The 13,231-nt window shown below is 41.0% G+C and overlaps 2 protein-coding genes across 4 annotated transcripts in view; one reads left to right on the top strand and one right to left on the bottom strand.

The window, feature by feature from the left end:
- Window positions 1-13,231, top strand: part of NSMAF (neutral sphingomyelinase activation associated factor) — a 75,559-nt gene that overhangs the window by 25,683 nt on the left and 36,645 nt on the right. For both annotated transcript variants that reach the window (XR_010345527.1, XM_012463736.2), the window contains exons 5-9: window positions 39-75; window positions 2,439-2,489; window positions 10,656-10,727; window positions 11,014-11,061; window positions 11,167-11,219. Coding sequence is in view for 1 of the 2 variants with exons in the window: in XM_012463736.2 (XP_012319159.2) it covers window positions 39-75; window positions 2,439-2,489; window positions 10,656-10,727; window positions 11,014-11,061; window positions 11,167-11,219 (261 nt within the window). In the remaining variant the exon portion in view is untranslated. The remainder of the gene's footprint in view (window positions 1-38; window positions 76-2,438; window positions 2,490-10,655; window positions 10,728-11,013; window positions 11,062-11,166; window positions 11,220-13,231) is intronic.
- LOC110568733 (polyadenylate-binding protein 4-like) lies at window positions 6,214-8,545 on the bottom strand. Of its 2 annotated transcripts, XM_064384217.1 has the most exons (2): window positions 7,126-8,545; window positions 6,214-6,990 (listed from the first exon to the last, which is right to left on the bottom strand). In XM_064384217.1, the coding sequence occupies exons 1-2, from the start codon at window positions 8,528-8,530 to the stop codon at window positions 6,548-6,550; spliced, it is 1,848 nt and encodes a 615-aa protein (XP_064240287.1). In that variant the 5' UTR covers window positions 8,531-8,545; the 3' UTR covers window positions 6,214-6,547. The 2 variants fall into 2 exon arrangements, with proteins under 2 accessions (XP_064240287.1, XP_064240286.1); XM_064384216.1 differs by having other exon boundaries at window positions 6,214-8,545.

The raw sequence follows: 13,231 nt of genomic DNA, 5'->3' as shown, positions 1-13,231 counted from the left end.
AAGCTGTATATATTTAATGACTTTTTTCTGTATTTTAGGGCAAAATCTGGGGGGATTTCACTCATTTTCAGTCAGGTAAGCACATAATAAATATTTTTTCCTTATCTGAATGAACATTCATATATATATATGAATGAAATTATTTATTTGTAGAACTATCAGGTGAAGACCATGGACTAGAATTCAAATGCTTTTAGAACTCAGTCATTGGGAAATATGCTTTTTAAAGAATGTGATCCCTAATGGGCTTCTTAATGTTTATTAAGTGTGTGGTACCTGTGGGCTTGTGGTTTTGTCCTTGGAGTTCTGATGATTTACCATTTACGAGGTTTGAAATGAAGGAACTTAGCTCTCCCTGTAGCTTCCTCGCTGTTTAGAAGGCGAGAGGCTAGAGTTACGCACTTATATTATCTTGAGGACTCAGGACGACCAAGGCAATGACTTGGGATTGGTGGTCTTGTATCATTATGACCCTTGCAGTCATAATCTTTTGTTCGTTCCAGATTTGTTCTCTTTACATTTATGTACCCACCACTGCATTCAAGATAGGCACGCAGAACAGCACTGGCAATAAAAGGTCAATTAAAACGTGCTTTTTCTCCTGTCATATTATTAATTAGTATGTAGATTAAAAAAATTGTAAATAAGAAGGAGCTAGATATTTTCCACTTTCTTTTGGCTCTGGACTTCACCTTCTTCGTCTTTAAAATAAAGGGGTTGGCAGATGTTGCCTTGACTCTCAGCAGAGCTCTTGTTCCTTGGGGTGCTGAAAAATTCAGAGAAGAATTGTTCTGGGATCAAGTAAGGGGTAAGAAAAACTGTGGGAACAAAGATGCACAGACTTTCTGACTTCGGAACTTGACTTAAATCCTCTCATGCGACAGAGCAGAGTGTCCCAAAGAGGCAGATGGGGAGGGGAAGAGAGTTGGGAAGGAGCAGGCTTCATGTAGAATGTCAGATTTGAGATGGCCACGAGACCTCTAAGGGGATGTCTAGCAGGCATTTGGATGCATCCATCTGAGTTTCAGAGAGGAAGCAGAGGCTAGCAAGACATACTGGGGAGTTGAAAGTTTAGAGACTTTTTAAAGCCCTGCGGCTGGATAAGATTTCCTGGGGGCTGAGGGTGGACAGAGAGGTGTGGGGACTAAGGCTCTGCAGCTCTCTAACTTGCAGCTCTCTAACTTAAGAGGTTGGGAAGAAAGCGGGATCCAAAAGTAGTTGGAAGAAGTAGCCAGTGAGATTGAAGAGAAGCAGGAGCAGGTGTCCAGGAAGCCATATGGAAAACTGCTTCAGGAAGAGCCATCAGTTCTGTCACATGCTCTGAGAAGAAGAGTCGAGGAAGACTTGAGAATTGACTGTATGGTGACGTGGAGATCTTGTACATTTCATGTGACTGTCTGAAAGTGGTTTAAATTGTATGGTAGGGATGAAAACCTGTCATGGGCCCAAGGAAAGGTACAGACAGCTCTTGCAGAGAATTTTGCCACAAAAAGGAACAGAAATGGCAAAAGGAGGATGTGAGATTAAGGGGAAGTGTGTGTGTGGGGCTGGCGGTGTGTGTAAAAGGAAGAGAGTGCAGTGTATAATCCTAGGAGCAAAGTTTCTGAATATCTGACAGGTTTTGAGAGGTGCCCACATTCTGTGCCCCAGTAGAGGGGCTGGACTTTGAGAGCTTGGGCAGCTTTCATTGTTGAAGGAGGAAAAGCAGTAATGAAGGTACAGGTACAAGGAGATTGAAGGTACAGGTACAAGGAGATTGTTGTGGATGGTGTCACTTATTCCACATAGTTATTAATATACTACGTGAGGACAGGTGGCCCAGTGCCTGTGAAAACACCACATGTCCAGATTACCTCTAAAGTTTCTTTATGTTAGTGAACATATTTCGTACCACAGTAACTTTGTTTTACCTGTTTCTTAAAAAATCATCACTTGGATTAGCCTCCCTCCTTGTCTACTTGGTTACTTGGTACAAGTGATGACATTCATAAAACATCTTAGTTATTTATTTATCTTGTAATTGTTGCTGTCTTGTTGCTTGGATAATTCTCTTTTTAATTTGCTCTTTGTTATTTGAAGACTATAATAATATAATAATATTATACTATTATTTAGTATAATACTAATACTAAATTAGTATTAATACTAATATGTATTGTATTTAAAGCCTCTAGTATGGCTTTAAAGAATATTTAATTATATTATATATAATTAATACTAAATTAATACTAATTTAGTATTTATAAATTAGTGTCATGTATTATACTAAATTAGTATTAATTTAGTATTAATACTAATACTAAAGCAAATACTTTTGGAAGTAGATATTATATAACAATGATTTAAAACATTTGTTTTATAATATCCTAATTTGTAGTTACTCTTTACAATGAAATATTTTGGTTATTATTTTACAAATATTGATTTTTCTTCCTCAGGTATATTTCATTAAAGAACACAATGTTGTTGCACCATATAAAATAGAAAGGGTAAGTAAAGCTTTTCATGTACTTCCAGCAATTTATATAGTCATTTTGAGCAATAAGAGTTTATGACTCTCTTAACATCTTAAATCAAATATAATAATAATAATGAGTATTTAAAAGCTTCTTACCTGGAAGTTATAAGAAAATTACCCAAGGGAGCCACAGATTTTAGTTCAAGAGAATTCAATTAACTTTTGACTTAAAAAAAAAAGTGCCTAATTAAAAAAAAACACTCAAATGATTAGATTAGAAATTAAAATCAGAATATGCATTATTTATAAGATTGTTTACTGGGTGTTACTGATAATTTATTTACCAGTACCTTACTGAAAAATTTAGTTTTTTTTTTTTTTTTTTTGAGATGGAGTTTCACTCTGTTGTCCAGGCTGGAGTGCAGTGGTGTGATCTCAGCTCACTGCAACCTCCGCCTCCTGGGTTCAAGCAATTCTGCCTTAGCCTCCTGAGTAGCTGGGATTACAGGCATGCACCACCATGCCCGGCTAACTTTTGTATTTTTAGTAGAGACAGGGTTTCACCATGTTGGTCAGGCTGCCCTTGAACTCCTGACTTTGTGATCTGCCCGCCTTGGCCTCCCAAAGTACTGGGATTACAGGTGTGAGCCCCTGTGCCCAGCTCAAAAATTTAGTTTTAAAAATATTCTAGAAATATTTACTGGTTGTAAAATACTCTTATTTGAGAACTCAGTAATAATTTATAAGTACTCTTAATTAGGCAGAAACTATGAGTAAGCTTGAATACAATGTCTTGTTCCCCAGGGCTTTTGAAGTAAGCATAGATATTTCATTTAACTGTTCTGTACTTTAATTCTTTATGCTTTAGCTTAATATATAGTAGAGGGATAACTCCTAGTGAACAAAAGTTTTTACAGGACCTAAGGTAGGGCTAGTGCTCCTTATAATGACACCTCTGTGAATTAGGAAAAGCCACCCCTTCTGGGCAAACACAGTCCCACAGGCTGAATCTGAGTCTCAGTTTCAGGCCAGCGTGCAGTCTCTTAGGCAGTACAAATTGTATAGTCAGTGACCTCTGGGTTTTATGGACAAGAAATACTTGCATGTGCTAATTAGTCAGAAATTATAAATACTGAGATTTCATTATTCTCAAGTGGTGCTCTTGGCATTTGGGCAGGATGGTTCTTTATTGTGTGGGGCTGTCACTTATATTACAGCTCTTTCCACCTAACAAATGCCTCTTGTACACTGCTCCCCTTGTTGTGGTTACAGCACCTTCACATATTGACAAAAGCCTCTGGGGCAGTAGAAAACCCTCACCCCAAGTTGAGAACCACTTACCTGGGGTGCTCTGCCTCTAAAGGCTCTTCTGAGAGCCAGCTGAATTGCATGGCTGCACATGGTTCACTGAAAAATTATGTGAAAGGAAATAAAAGTGAGATTGTCTGAGTAAAGAAAAGCTCTTTTGTTCCCATGTGAATTAGAATACCAAAGCATTCTCAGATTTCAAAAAAAAAAAGGTTAAGGTGGAGTAACAGTAGCAAGATGGCAAAATAGGAAGTTCTAGGCCCTCCTTCCTCCTTTGAAGACACTGATTCAACAACATATGGATTAATTCTCTTTATGAGAAATCTAGAAACCAGTTAAGAGGATCCTGCTCCCCAGGTGAACATGAAACTAACCACATCAAAGCTGGTATAAAAATTTGTGTCACTATCTGGCACTATCCCACACAGCACCACATGATTGGGAAGAAATTTCCCAGCTTTTAGCTTCTCCCTAGAGAGGGAAAGAGAAAATTGGACTATACATCCAAAGTACTAACTTTTGGGGGGAGCTGCCCAAGGGACTGGCTTCTGTCTCTGTCTCAGAGTACAGATAGAATCCTGCATTCTTTAGATGCCTGGAGCCACTGAAAACAAAAGAGGGCTGGGTAGCATGTTACTGCTTCAAAGGACCTGTGGTAGAGCAGACATCTAGACACCATAGCCTTTAGCTCCATCCAGGTTGTGCAAAGGCCGTTACTTCATTTTGCTTTATGAGTCGGAGAAAATTTTCATAACCCACATATGACAAAGGACTAATATCCAGAATCTACAAGGAACCTAAAATAAATCAGCAAGCAAAAAATAAATAATCCCATCAAAAAGTGGGCAAAGAACATGAATAGACAATTCTCAAAAGAAGATATACAAACAACTAACAAACATATGAAAAAATGCTCACCATTACTAATTATCAAAGACATGCAAATTAAAACCACAATGAGATACTACCTTACTTAGCGAGAATGGCCATAATTAAAAAGTCAAAAAATAATAGATGTTGGCATGGATTTGGTGAAAAGGGAACACTTTTACACTGCTGGTAGGAATGTAAACTAATACAACCACTATAGAAACAGTATGGAGATTCCTTAAAGAATTAAAAGTAGAACTACCTTTCAATCTAGCAATCCCACTGCCAGGTATCTACCCAAAGAAAAAGAGGCCATTATATGAACAAGACACATGTACCCACATATTTATAGCAGCACAATTTGCAATTGCAAAAATATGAAACCAACCTAAATAACCATCAACCAACAAGTGGATAAAGAAAATGTCATATATATGCCATAGAATACTACTCATTCATAAAACAAAATGAAATATTGGCCTTTGCACAACTTGGATGGAGCTAAAAGCCATTATTCTAAGTTTAATAATTCAGGAATGGAAAACCAGATATTGTATGTTCTCACTTATACATGGGAGCTAAGATATGAGGATGTAGAGGCATAAGAATTATATAATGGACTTTGGGGGCTTGCAGGGGAAGAGTCGGGGTGGTGAGGGATAAAAGACTACATATTGGGTACAGTGTACACCACTTGGGTGACAAGTATACCAAAGTCTCAGAGAATTTATTCATATAACCAAAAACCACCTGTACCACAAAAACTCAAAATAAATTTAAAAAAAGAAGATACACAAAAGAAAATGAGGAAGGAATCAAACTATATCAACATGAAATATCAATTTAATACAAAGGAAGATAGAGGAGAAAAGAGGATAAATGAGCTACAAGACAGACAGAAAACAGTTAAAAGAAATAGTGAGTCATTCCCTATCAATAATTACTTTAAGTGTATCAAACTCCCCAATCAAAAAATATGGAGTGCTTGAACGAATTAAAAAAAGTAAGATTTAAAACCTATATGCCATCTCCAAGAGACTCATTTTCCATTTAAGGACACACATAGGCTGAAAGTGAAAGGATGGGAAAATGTATTCTATGCTTGGTTGGTAACCAAGAGAGAACAGAGCTGGCCATACTTATATCAGACAAAATAGGCTTTAAACAAAAAACTGTCACAAGAGACAAAGAAGGATATTATATAATGATAAGAGTGTCAATTTACCAGAAAGATAAATAATTACAAAAGTATGCATTAGTCAGGGTTTTCCAGAGAAACAGAACCAATAGGATGTATGTGTACATACATACACACACATATATACACACACATACATACACATATATACACATATACAACCATATAGGGCTATATGTCTCTATATCTGTATATATACAGAGAGAGAAATTGATTTATTATAAGGTATTGAATCATATGATTATAGAGGTCAAGAAATCCAGACCCAGATGAGAGCCAGTGGTATAGGGTCTACTCTGAGTCTGAATCCAAGTCTGAAAGCAGGAGAAAACCAATGTCCCAGCTGGAAGACAGGAAGAAAGAATATTTTTCCTATTTAGCCTTTTTTTTTTTTAATGGAGATTTTTTTTCTTTATTGAGAAATGTAAGACTTGGGTACATCAAATAAAACCAATTTCTTGGGGGAAAAATCAAAACCTACAATAGAAAAAAAAAGTTAACACTGTCTGGGCCACAGCAGAACCCAGAGAATATATTCGTATAATTGAAAAATTCTAGGTGCTTCATAATTGACCTTTTGATACAAAATGACCTATTAAATTTGCAATTTATAGTTCTTGGTGTTGAGGTCCATAGGACAAGCTAGGAAGTCTTCAAACCTTGAGCTGAATTCCATGAGGGGTTATTTGGCTTTTGAATCGGTTTTTCCTTGTCTAAGAGGTAGCAGCAGCAACAGCGCCCACCTTCTGGGCAGCTTCTTTCTTGGCATGATGAGCCTGTAGAACTGCTACAGCTTCATCCACCTTGGAGCGGAGAGACTCAGGGGACTCTAACATGTGCAGCAGCTCGGAGTTGTCGATCTCCAGCAGCATTCCCGTGATTTTTCCAGCCAGGTTTGAATGCATTGTTTGAATGAGTGGGAATAAGCGTTCTCCCAGCATCTGCTTCTGTTCCTGGGGGGATGCTGCGGCCAGAATGGAGGCAGTCAGTGGCTCCTGCCCCTGCACGTGGACCGCAGGCTGCGGTGGCTGCAGAGGCTGTATGGCAGGATGAAGGCTGCGGACACTGGAGGTGTATCTGAAGGGGGCAACAGCCCGGGGAGCAGCAGCAGCAACAGCAGCGCGTGGCGCTAAGTTCTGCACAGCTGTGGGAACGCCTCCAGACTGGCAGCTGTCAGTCAGCCCTTGCTGGGAGGCACCAGCCCCACCAAAGTCCATAGCCAAGCGGTCCGGGCACTCAGATCCAACTCTCTGAGTGGTAGTAGGGAGGCCACGAGAGGCCGGAGCATTACCAGTTGGAGCCAGATGGCGAAGAGTTGGACAAGGCCCAGACTGGCGTATAGCACTTGGCATTCCTTGTAAGCCTTGAGGTCTTCCACCTTGCTGCCAGCGTAGATTAGGCCTCATCTGTGCTAACTGGTTAGGTGTATAATATGGAGGCCTTCCCTGAGCCTGTGGGATTGCTGGCACGAAGTAGCCACCCGCTGCAGGCTGGAACTGATTTAAGATGGCATTGGCAGGAAGTGCTCTCATTCCAGCCACTCGTTGCATATACTGGTTGGTCAGGTGAGCCTTTCTCTCTTCCTTCCTCTGGGCCAGGGCAACATATAGTGGCTTGGAACCCACAATGCGTCCATTCATCTCAGTGACTGCTTTGGTTGCCTCTTCAGGACATGAGAAGCAGACGAAGCCAAACCCTTTGCTTCTTCCATCTTCCAACATTACCTTAGCACTGGTAATTGATCCAAAAGGAGAAAACTCTTTCCTTAATTTCTCATCATCAGTAGTATCATCCAAGTTCTTAATGTAGAGATTCACCCCCTGATACCGACTAATTCTCTCCTGTTTCAACTGCTCAAATTTCCGTTTTAACTCTGCCTGCCGTTCTACTTTCTTTTGTGCACGGCCTACAAATATGATTTTCCCACTTACTTCTTTTCCATTCATCTCTTCCACAGCCTTATTGGCATCCTCGTGTTTTTTGTAACTCACAAAGCCAAAGCCTTTGGATTTCCCGTTGGGATCTCTCATCACCTTGACACTCAGGGTCTTACCAAACTGACTGAATAGCTCTTTCAGACTCTCGTCATCCACCTCTTCCCCGAAGTTTTTGATATAAACATTGGTGAATTCATTGGCTTTGGCTCCAAGCTCGGCTTCCCGCTCTTCGCGAGACTTGAATCTGCCCACAAATACTTTGCGGTCATTGAGGAGCATGCCATTCATATTCTCGATGGCCTTGTCGGCAGCCTCTTGGGTCTCGAAGTGGACAAAGGCATAACCCTTCGAGCCGTTCTCATCACACACCACCTTGCAGGATAGAATGTTTCCAAAAGCAGAAAAAGTATCATAAAGTGCCTTGTTATCTATAGATTTGTCCAGGTTCTTGATGAAGACGTTTCCCACACCAGATTTTCTCAAAGAGGGATCCCTCTGAGACCACATGATGCGGATTGGCTTTCCCTTAATCACATAAAAGTTCATGGTGTCCAAAGCCCGCTCAGCATCTACCGGCTGTTGGAAGTTGACGTAGGCATAGCCCAAGGAGCGGCGGGTGATCATATCGCGGCAGACCCGGATGGACAGCACAGGCCCCGTGGGGCTGAACTTTTCGTACAGCATGGCCTCGGTGACGTCCGAGTGCAGGTCGCCCACGTACAGGGAGGCCATGGGGTAGCTGCTGGCCGCAGCGTTCATCTCCCCGCCCCCCACCACCCCGAGCCCCGCCAGGAGGACAAAAGGGGCGCCCTCGGAGCCGGGGACCGCGCCGCGGCTCACAGGTGGCACCGGCGAGGATGAGCTGGAGTCGGCGGGCTCGGAGACTGGACGGAAACGGGAGGCGGGGGCCGGCTCCCACGGCCGCGGCACCGCAGACAAAAGGCCCTCCGCACAATGCGGCCCTCCCCGCGACTTTGCGCTTCTCCAAGGTCCTGCTGCGAAGCTCCAAATTTCAAAAAATCAAAGTAGGAAAAAAAATTAAATGGGGAATCCCCTTCCGAAGGGTAAAGATCCTTTAAGAGGCGACCGGACGCTGCCCACGGCGGCCTCAGGGACGCGCGTTTCTCTATAAATATAGGCCTCGGGCTCCGGCGGTTTAAGATTACAACCGCCCGGGCAGTGGGAAACTAAATCTGTGTGGGCGCCGACTCTGCGAGCCCCGGGCGGGCGGCCAAGGGCAGCGCGGACACGTGGTGCGCGGGGCAAGCGCTGGGCTCTGGCGGGCGGCTCACCCCGGGACCGACGGAGACCCACGGACGCCAAGCGCGGCGGCGACGGGCGCGGGGCCGGAAGCGAGCGAGAGTGACTTCCCCGCGGGTTCTCCGAGGAGGACTCGTTTTTTCTTTCCCCCACTTTTTTTTAAGGATTTTGAAGAGTTTTCGGATTTTTTAAATCTTTTTCTCTTTTTTTCCTCAGGCTGCGGAGCCTGAAAGCGACAGAGGCGGCTGTGACCCAGGGCGGAGAGAGCCCTATTTAGCCTTTTATTGGATTCAGGCCCTCAGTGGATTGGATGAGGCCCACCCACATTGGGGAGGGAAATCTGCCTTATTTAGTCTCTTAATTCAAATGCTAATCTCATCCAGATATATCCTCACAGATACACCCAGGAATCATGTATGACCAAATATTTGGTCACTCTGTGGCCCAGTCAAGCTGACATATAAACTTAACCATCACCCTATATATAAACCCAACCTCAAAACGTCTAAATATACGAAGCGAACATTGTTGGAACTGAAGAGAGAAATAGATAGCAACACAGTAATGGTAGGAGATTTCAATACCACACTTTCAACAATGGGTAGAACATCCAGATAGGACATCAGTAAGGAAACAGAGGCCTTGCACAACACTATAGACCCTGTTCCTAGCAGACCAGCAGTGCATTCTACGCAACAGCAGCAGAATACACGTTCCTCTCAAATACATGGAATATTCTCCAGGACAGATCACATGTGAGGTCACAAAACAAGTCTTAACAAACTTAAGAGGATTAAAGTCACAAGTGTATATTTTTTAATCATAATGGAATGAAACTAGAAATAAACAGCAGAAGGAAAACTGGGAAATTAACAAATACATGAAAATTAAACAACATTCTCTCAAACAACCAAAGGGTCAACAACAACAAAAAAAAAACAAAAGAGAAATTAGAAAATCTTGGAACAAATGAAAACACAATATATCAAAACTTAGGCCATGCAGCAAAAGCAGTATAAACGGGGAAGTTTATAGAACAACTATCTCAAATAAAAATCCCAATTTTAGGCCGGGCTCAGTGGCTCACACCTGTAATCCCAGCACTTTGGGAGGTCAAGGCAGGCAGATCCCCTGAGGTCAGGAGTTTGAGACCAGCCTGGCCAACATGGTGAAACTCTGTCTCTACTAAAAATCCAAAAATTAGCCGGATGTGGTGGCACACGCCTGTAACCCAGCTGCTTGGGAGGCTGAGGCAGGAGAATCATTTGAACTTGAGAGACAGAGGTTGCAATGAGCCAAGATGGTGCCGCTGCATTCCAGCTGGGGCGACAGAACAAGACTCCGTCTCAAAAAAATAAAAAATCCTAATTCTATACCTTAAGGGTTTAAAAAAGAAGAGCAAACTAAACCCAAAGTTAGCAGAAAGAAGGAAATAATAAATAATAATAAATATAGCCACAAATTATGTAGATTGGCTCCCCTAGAACTGTCTTCTGGGGGGAAGCTACACTAGGTGAAACATACATGTTTCATTATAGCAGGTTCTGTAGACACGTTCTTAAAGTAGCATAGTTTGACACACTGCTTCTCTTGCTGTATTTTGATATCTTTCTCTTTTTGTTAGGGCAAAATGGAATATGTTTTTGAATTGGATGTTCCCGGGAAAGTGGAAGATGTTGTGGAGACGTTGCTTCAGGTAAGTACTTGCTGGATAGAAAATTCAAAGCAAACTGAGGCAGAAACAGTTTTTATAAATTTCATATTTACATATCTTACCCAAATCATCATCTATTTTCTAACTATGTAGCAGATTTACTTGAAATGTTGACTTTGAAAACTATGTTAGGAAGAAGCCATAGGTATATCAGAAGTAATCTTGACTGTTAAGTGACAGAATGATTGCTGTTTTTCATTGCTTCTAAAGAAATACTTCATATCATCTGAGAGAAAAAATAAATTAATGTCTGTTTATGATATTGTAGCTTCACAGAGCATCCTGCCTTGACAAACTGGGTGATCAAACCGCCATGGTAAGTGTTCCTTACAATGTATGTCTTTGATTGTCAGTTAACTTGTATCAATATTTCACTCATAAATACTTATATTCGTACTTTTTTCTGGTTCTGTTTTTATAGATAACAGCTATTTTGCAGTCTCGTTTGGCTAGAACATCATTTGACAAAAACAGGTAAGTTTCTAATGATCTTTTCTAATTAGAAAAGCAGTGGACATTTTCATCTGTATGCCTCATTCAGCAAGTCCAAGCCTGAGGTCATCATTGGTCTCACTCAGAACCTGCTTGTATTAGGAATGGCTTAGCCTCAGTGCAGGAGAACTCTCCAGGTTTCCTCAACTCTTCTCCATCCTGATGTCTATCAGTCAGAAAGGTCTGTTGGATGCTTCAGTTTCTGCTTCTGTGTTTTCACATTGTGTTGCCTCAGTTCAGGCCACTGTCATCTCCCACCCAGAATACTAGCACAGCTTTTAGCTCATCTACCTGACTCCATCTTGCCTTCTCCATTTCTCTTCTCCTCCCTTACCTGACACTGTTTTTTTTTTTTAATGCCTCCAGCTGTTGTTGTCAAAGAAACAGCCTCCTTCAATAACCTGACACTGTTTTAAAATATGTTCTTTCTAAGGGCCAGGTACAGTGGCTTATGCCTATAATCCCAGCATTTTAGGAAGCCAAGGTGGGAGAATCACTTGAGCTCAGAGTTTGAGACCAGCCTGGGCAACAGAGTGAGATCCTGTCTCCACAAAAATAAAAATTAAAAAATTAGTTGGGCATGATGGTGCACACCTGTAGTCCTAGCTACTTGAGAGGCTCAGGTGGGAGGACCCCTTGAGCCCAGGAGGTCGAGGCTGCAGTGAGCCATGATTATTATGCCTCTGTACTCCAGACAGAGTGAGACCCCATCTCAAAAAATAAAAATAGTAAATTAAAAAAAGTTCTTTCTAAAGAACTTATTTGATCATATCACCTGCTTGTTTAAAATTCTTCAAGATTGAAACTAGACTCCTTCCTTACACCATATACAAAAGTTAACTCAAGATAGATTAAAAACTTAAATGTAAAACCTAAAGCTATAAAAACTGTTGAAGAAAATCTAGGAAATACCATTCTGGACATAGGGCCCAGCAAAGATTTCATGACAAAGACACAAAATCAATTACAATAAAAACAAAAATTGACAAATGACACTTAATTAAACTAAAGAAATTTTACACAGCAAATTAAACTATCAGGAGTAAACAGACAACCCATAGAATGAGAGAAAATATTTGCAAATTCTGCACTGACAAAGGTGTAACATCCAGAATCTATAAGGAACAAGCGAAAAATGAACAACCCCATTAAAAAGTAGGCCAAGGACATGAACAGACACTTTTCAAAAGAAGACATACATGCAACCAACAAACATGAAAAGTGCTCATCATCACTAATCATTAGAAAAATGCAAATCAAAACCACAATGAGGTACTATCTTATGCAAGTTAGAATGGTTATTACTTTAAAAAATTTAATAGAATGGCTATTATTCAAAAAATAACATGCTGGTAAGGTTGCAGAGAACAGGGAATGCTTATACCCTGTTGGTGGCAGTGTAAATTAGTTCAGCTACTATAGAAAGCAGTTTGCTGATTTCTCAAAGAACTTAAAACAGAGCTACCATTTGACCCAGCAGTCCTATTATTGGGTATATACCCAAAGGAAAATAAATCATTCTACCATAAAGACATGCACACATAGATTCATCACAGCACTATTCAAAATATTAATAGCAAAGACATAGAGTCAACCTAAATACCCATCAGTGGTAGACTGGATAAAAGAAAATGTGGTACATATACACCATGGAATACTTTGCAGCCATAAAGAAAGAGATCATGCCCTTTGCAGCAACATGGATGGAGCTGGAGGCCGTGGATGGAGTCAGAGCAAATTAATAAGGAACAGAAAACTAACACACCGCATGTTCTCACTTATAAGTAAGAGCTAAATATTGAGTACAAATGGACACAAAGAAGTGAACAATAGACACTGAGCCTACCTGAGGGGGTGGAGGATGGGAGGGAGGAGGGTGATGATCGAAAAACTGCCTATTGGGTACCATACTTATGTCCTGGGTGACAAAATAATCTGACACCAAACCCCCAAGGCATGTATTTTATCTATATAACAAACCTGCATATGTACCC

This window comes from Aotus nancymaae, unplaced genomic scaffold (assembly GCF_030222135.1).
Source record: "Aotus nancymaae isolate 86718 unplaced genomic scaffold, 86718_ANA_hifiasm-v0.15.2.pri h1tg000036l, whole genome shotgun sequence".
In the NCBI taxonomy this organism is placed as follows: Eukaryota; Metazoa; Chordata; class Mammalia; order Primates; family Aotidae; genus Aotus; species Aotus nancymaae.
This window is presented reverse-complemented; position numbering and strand designations above follow the sequence as displayed.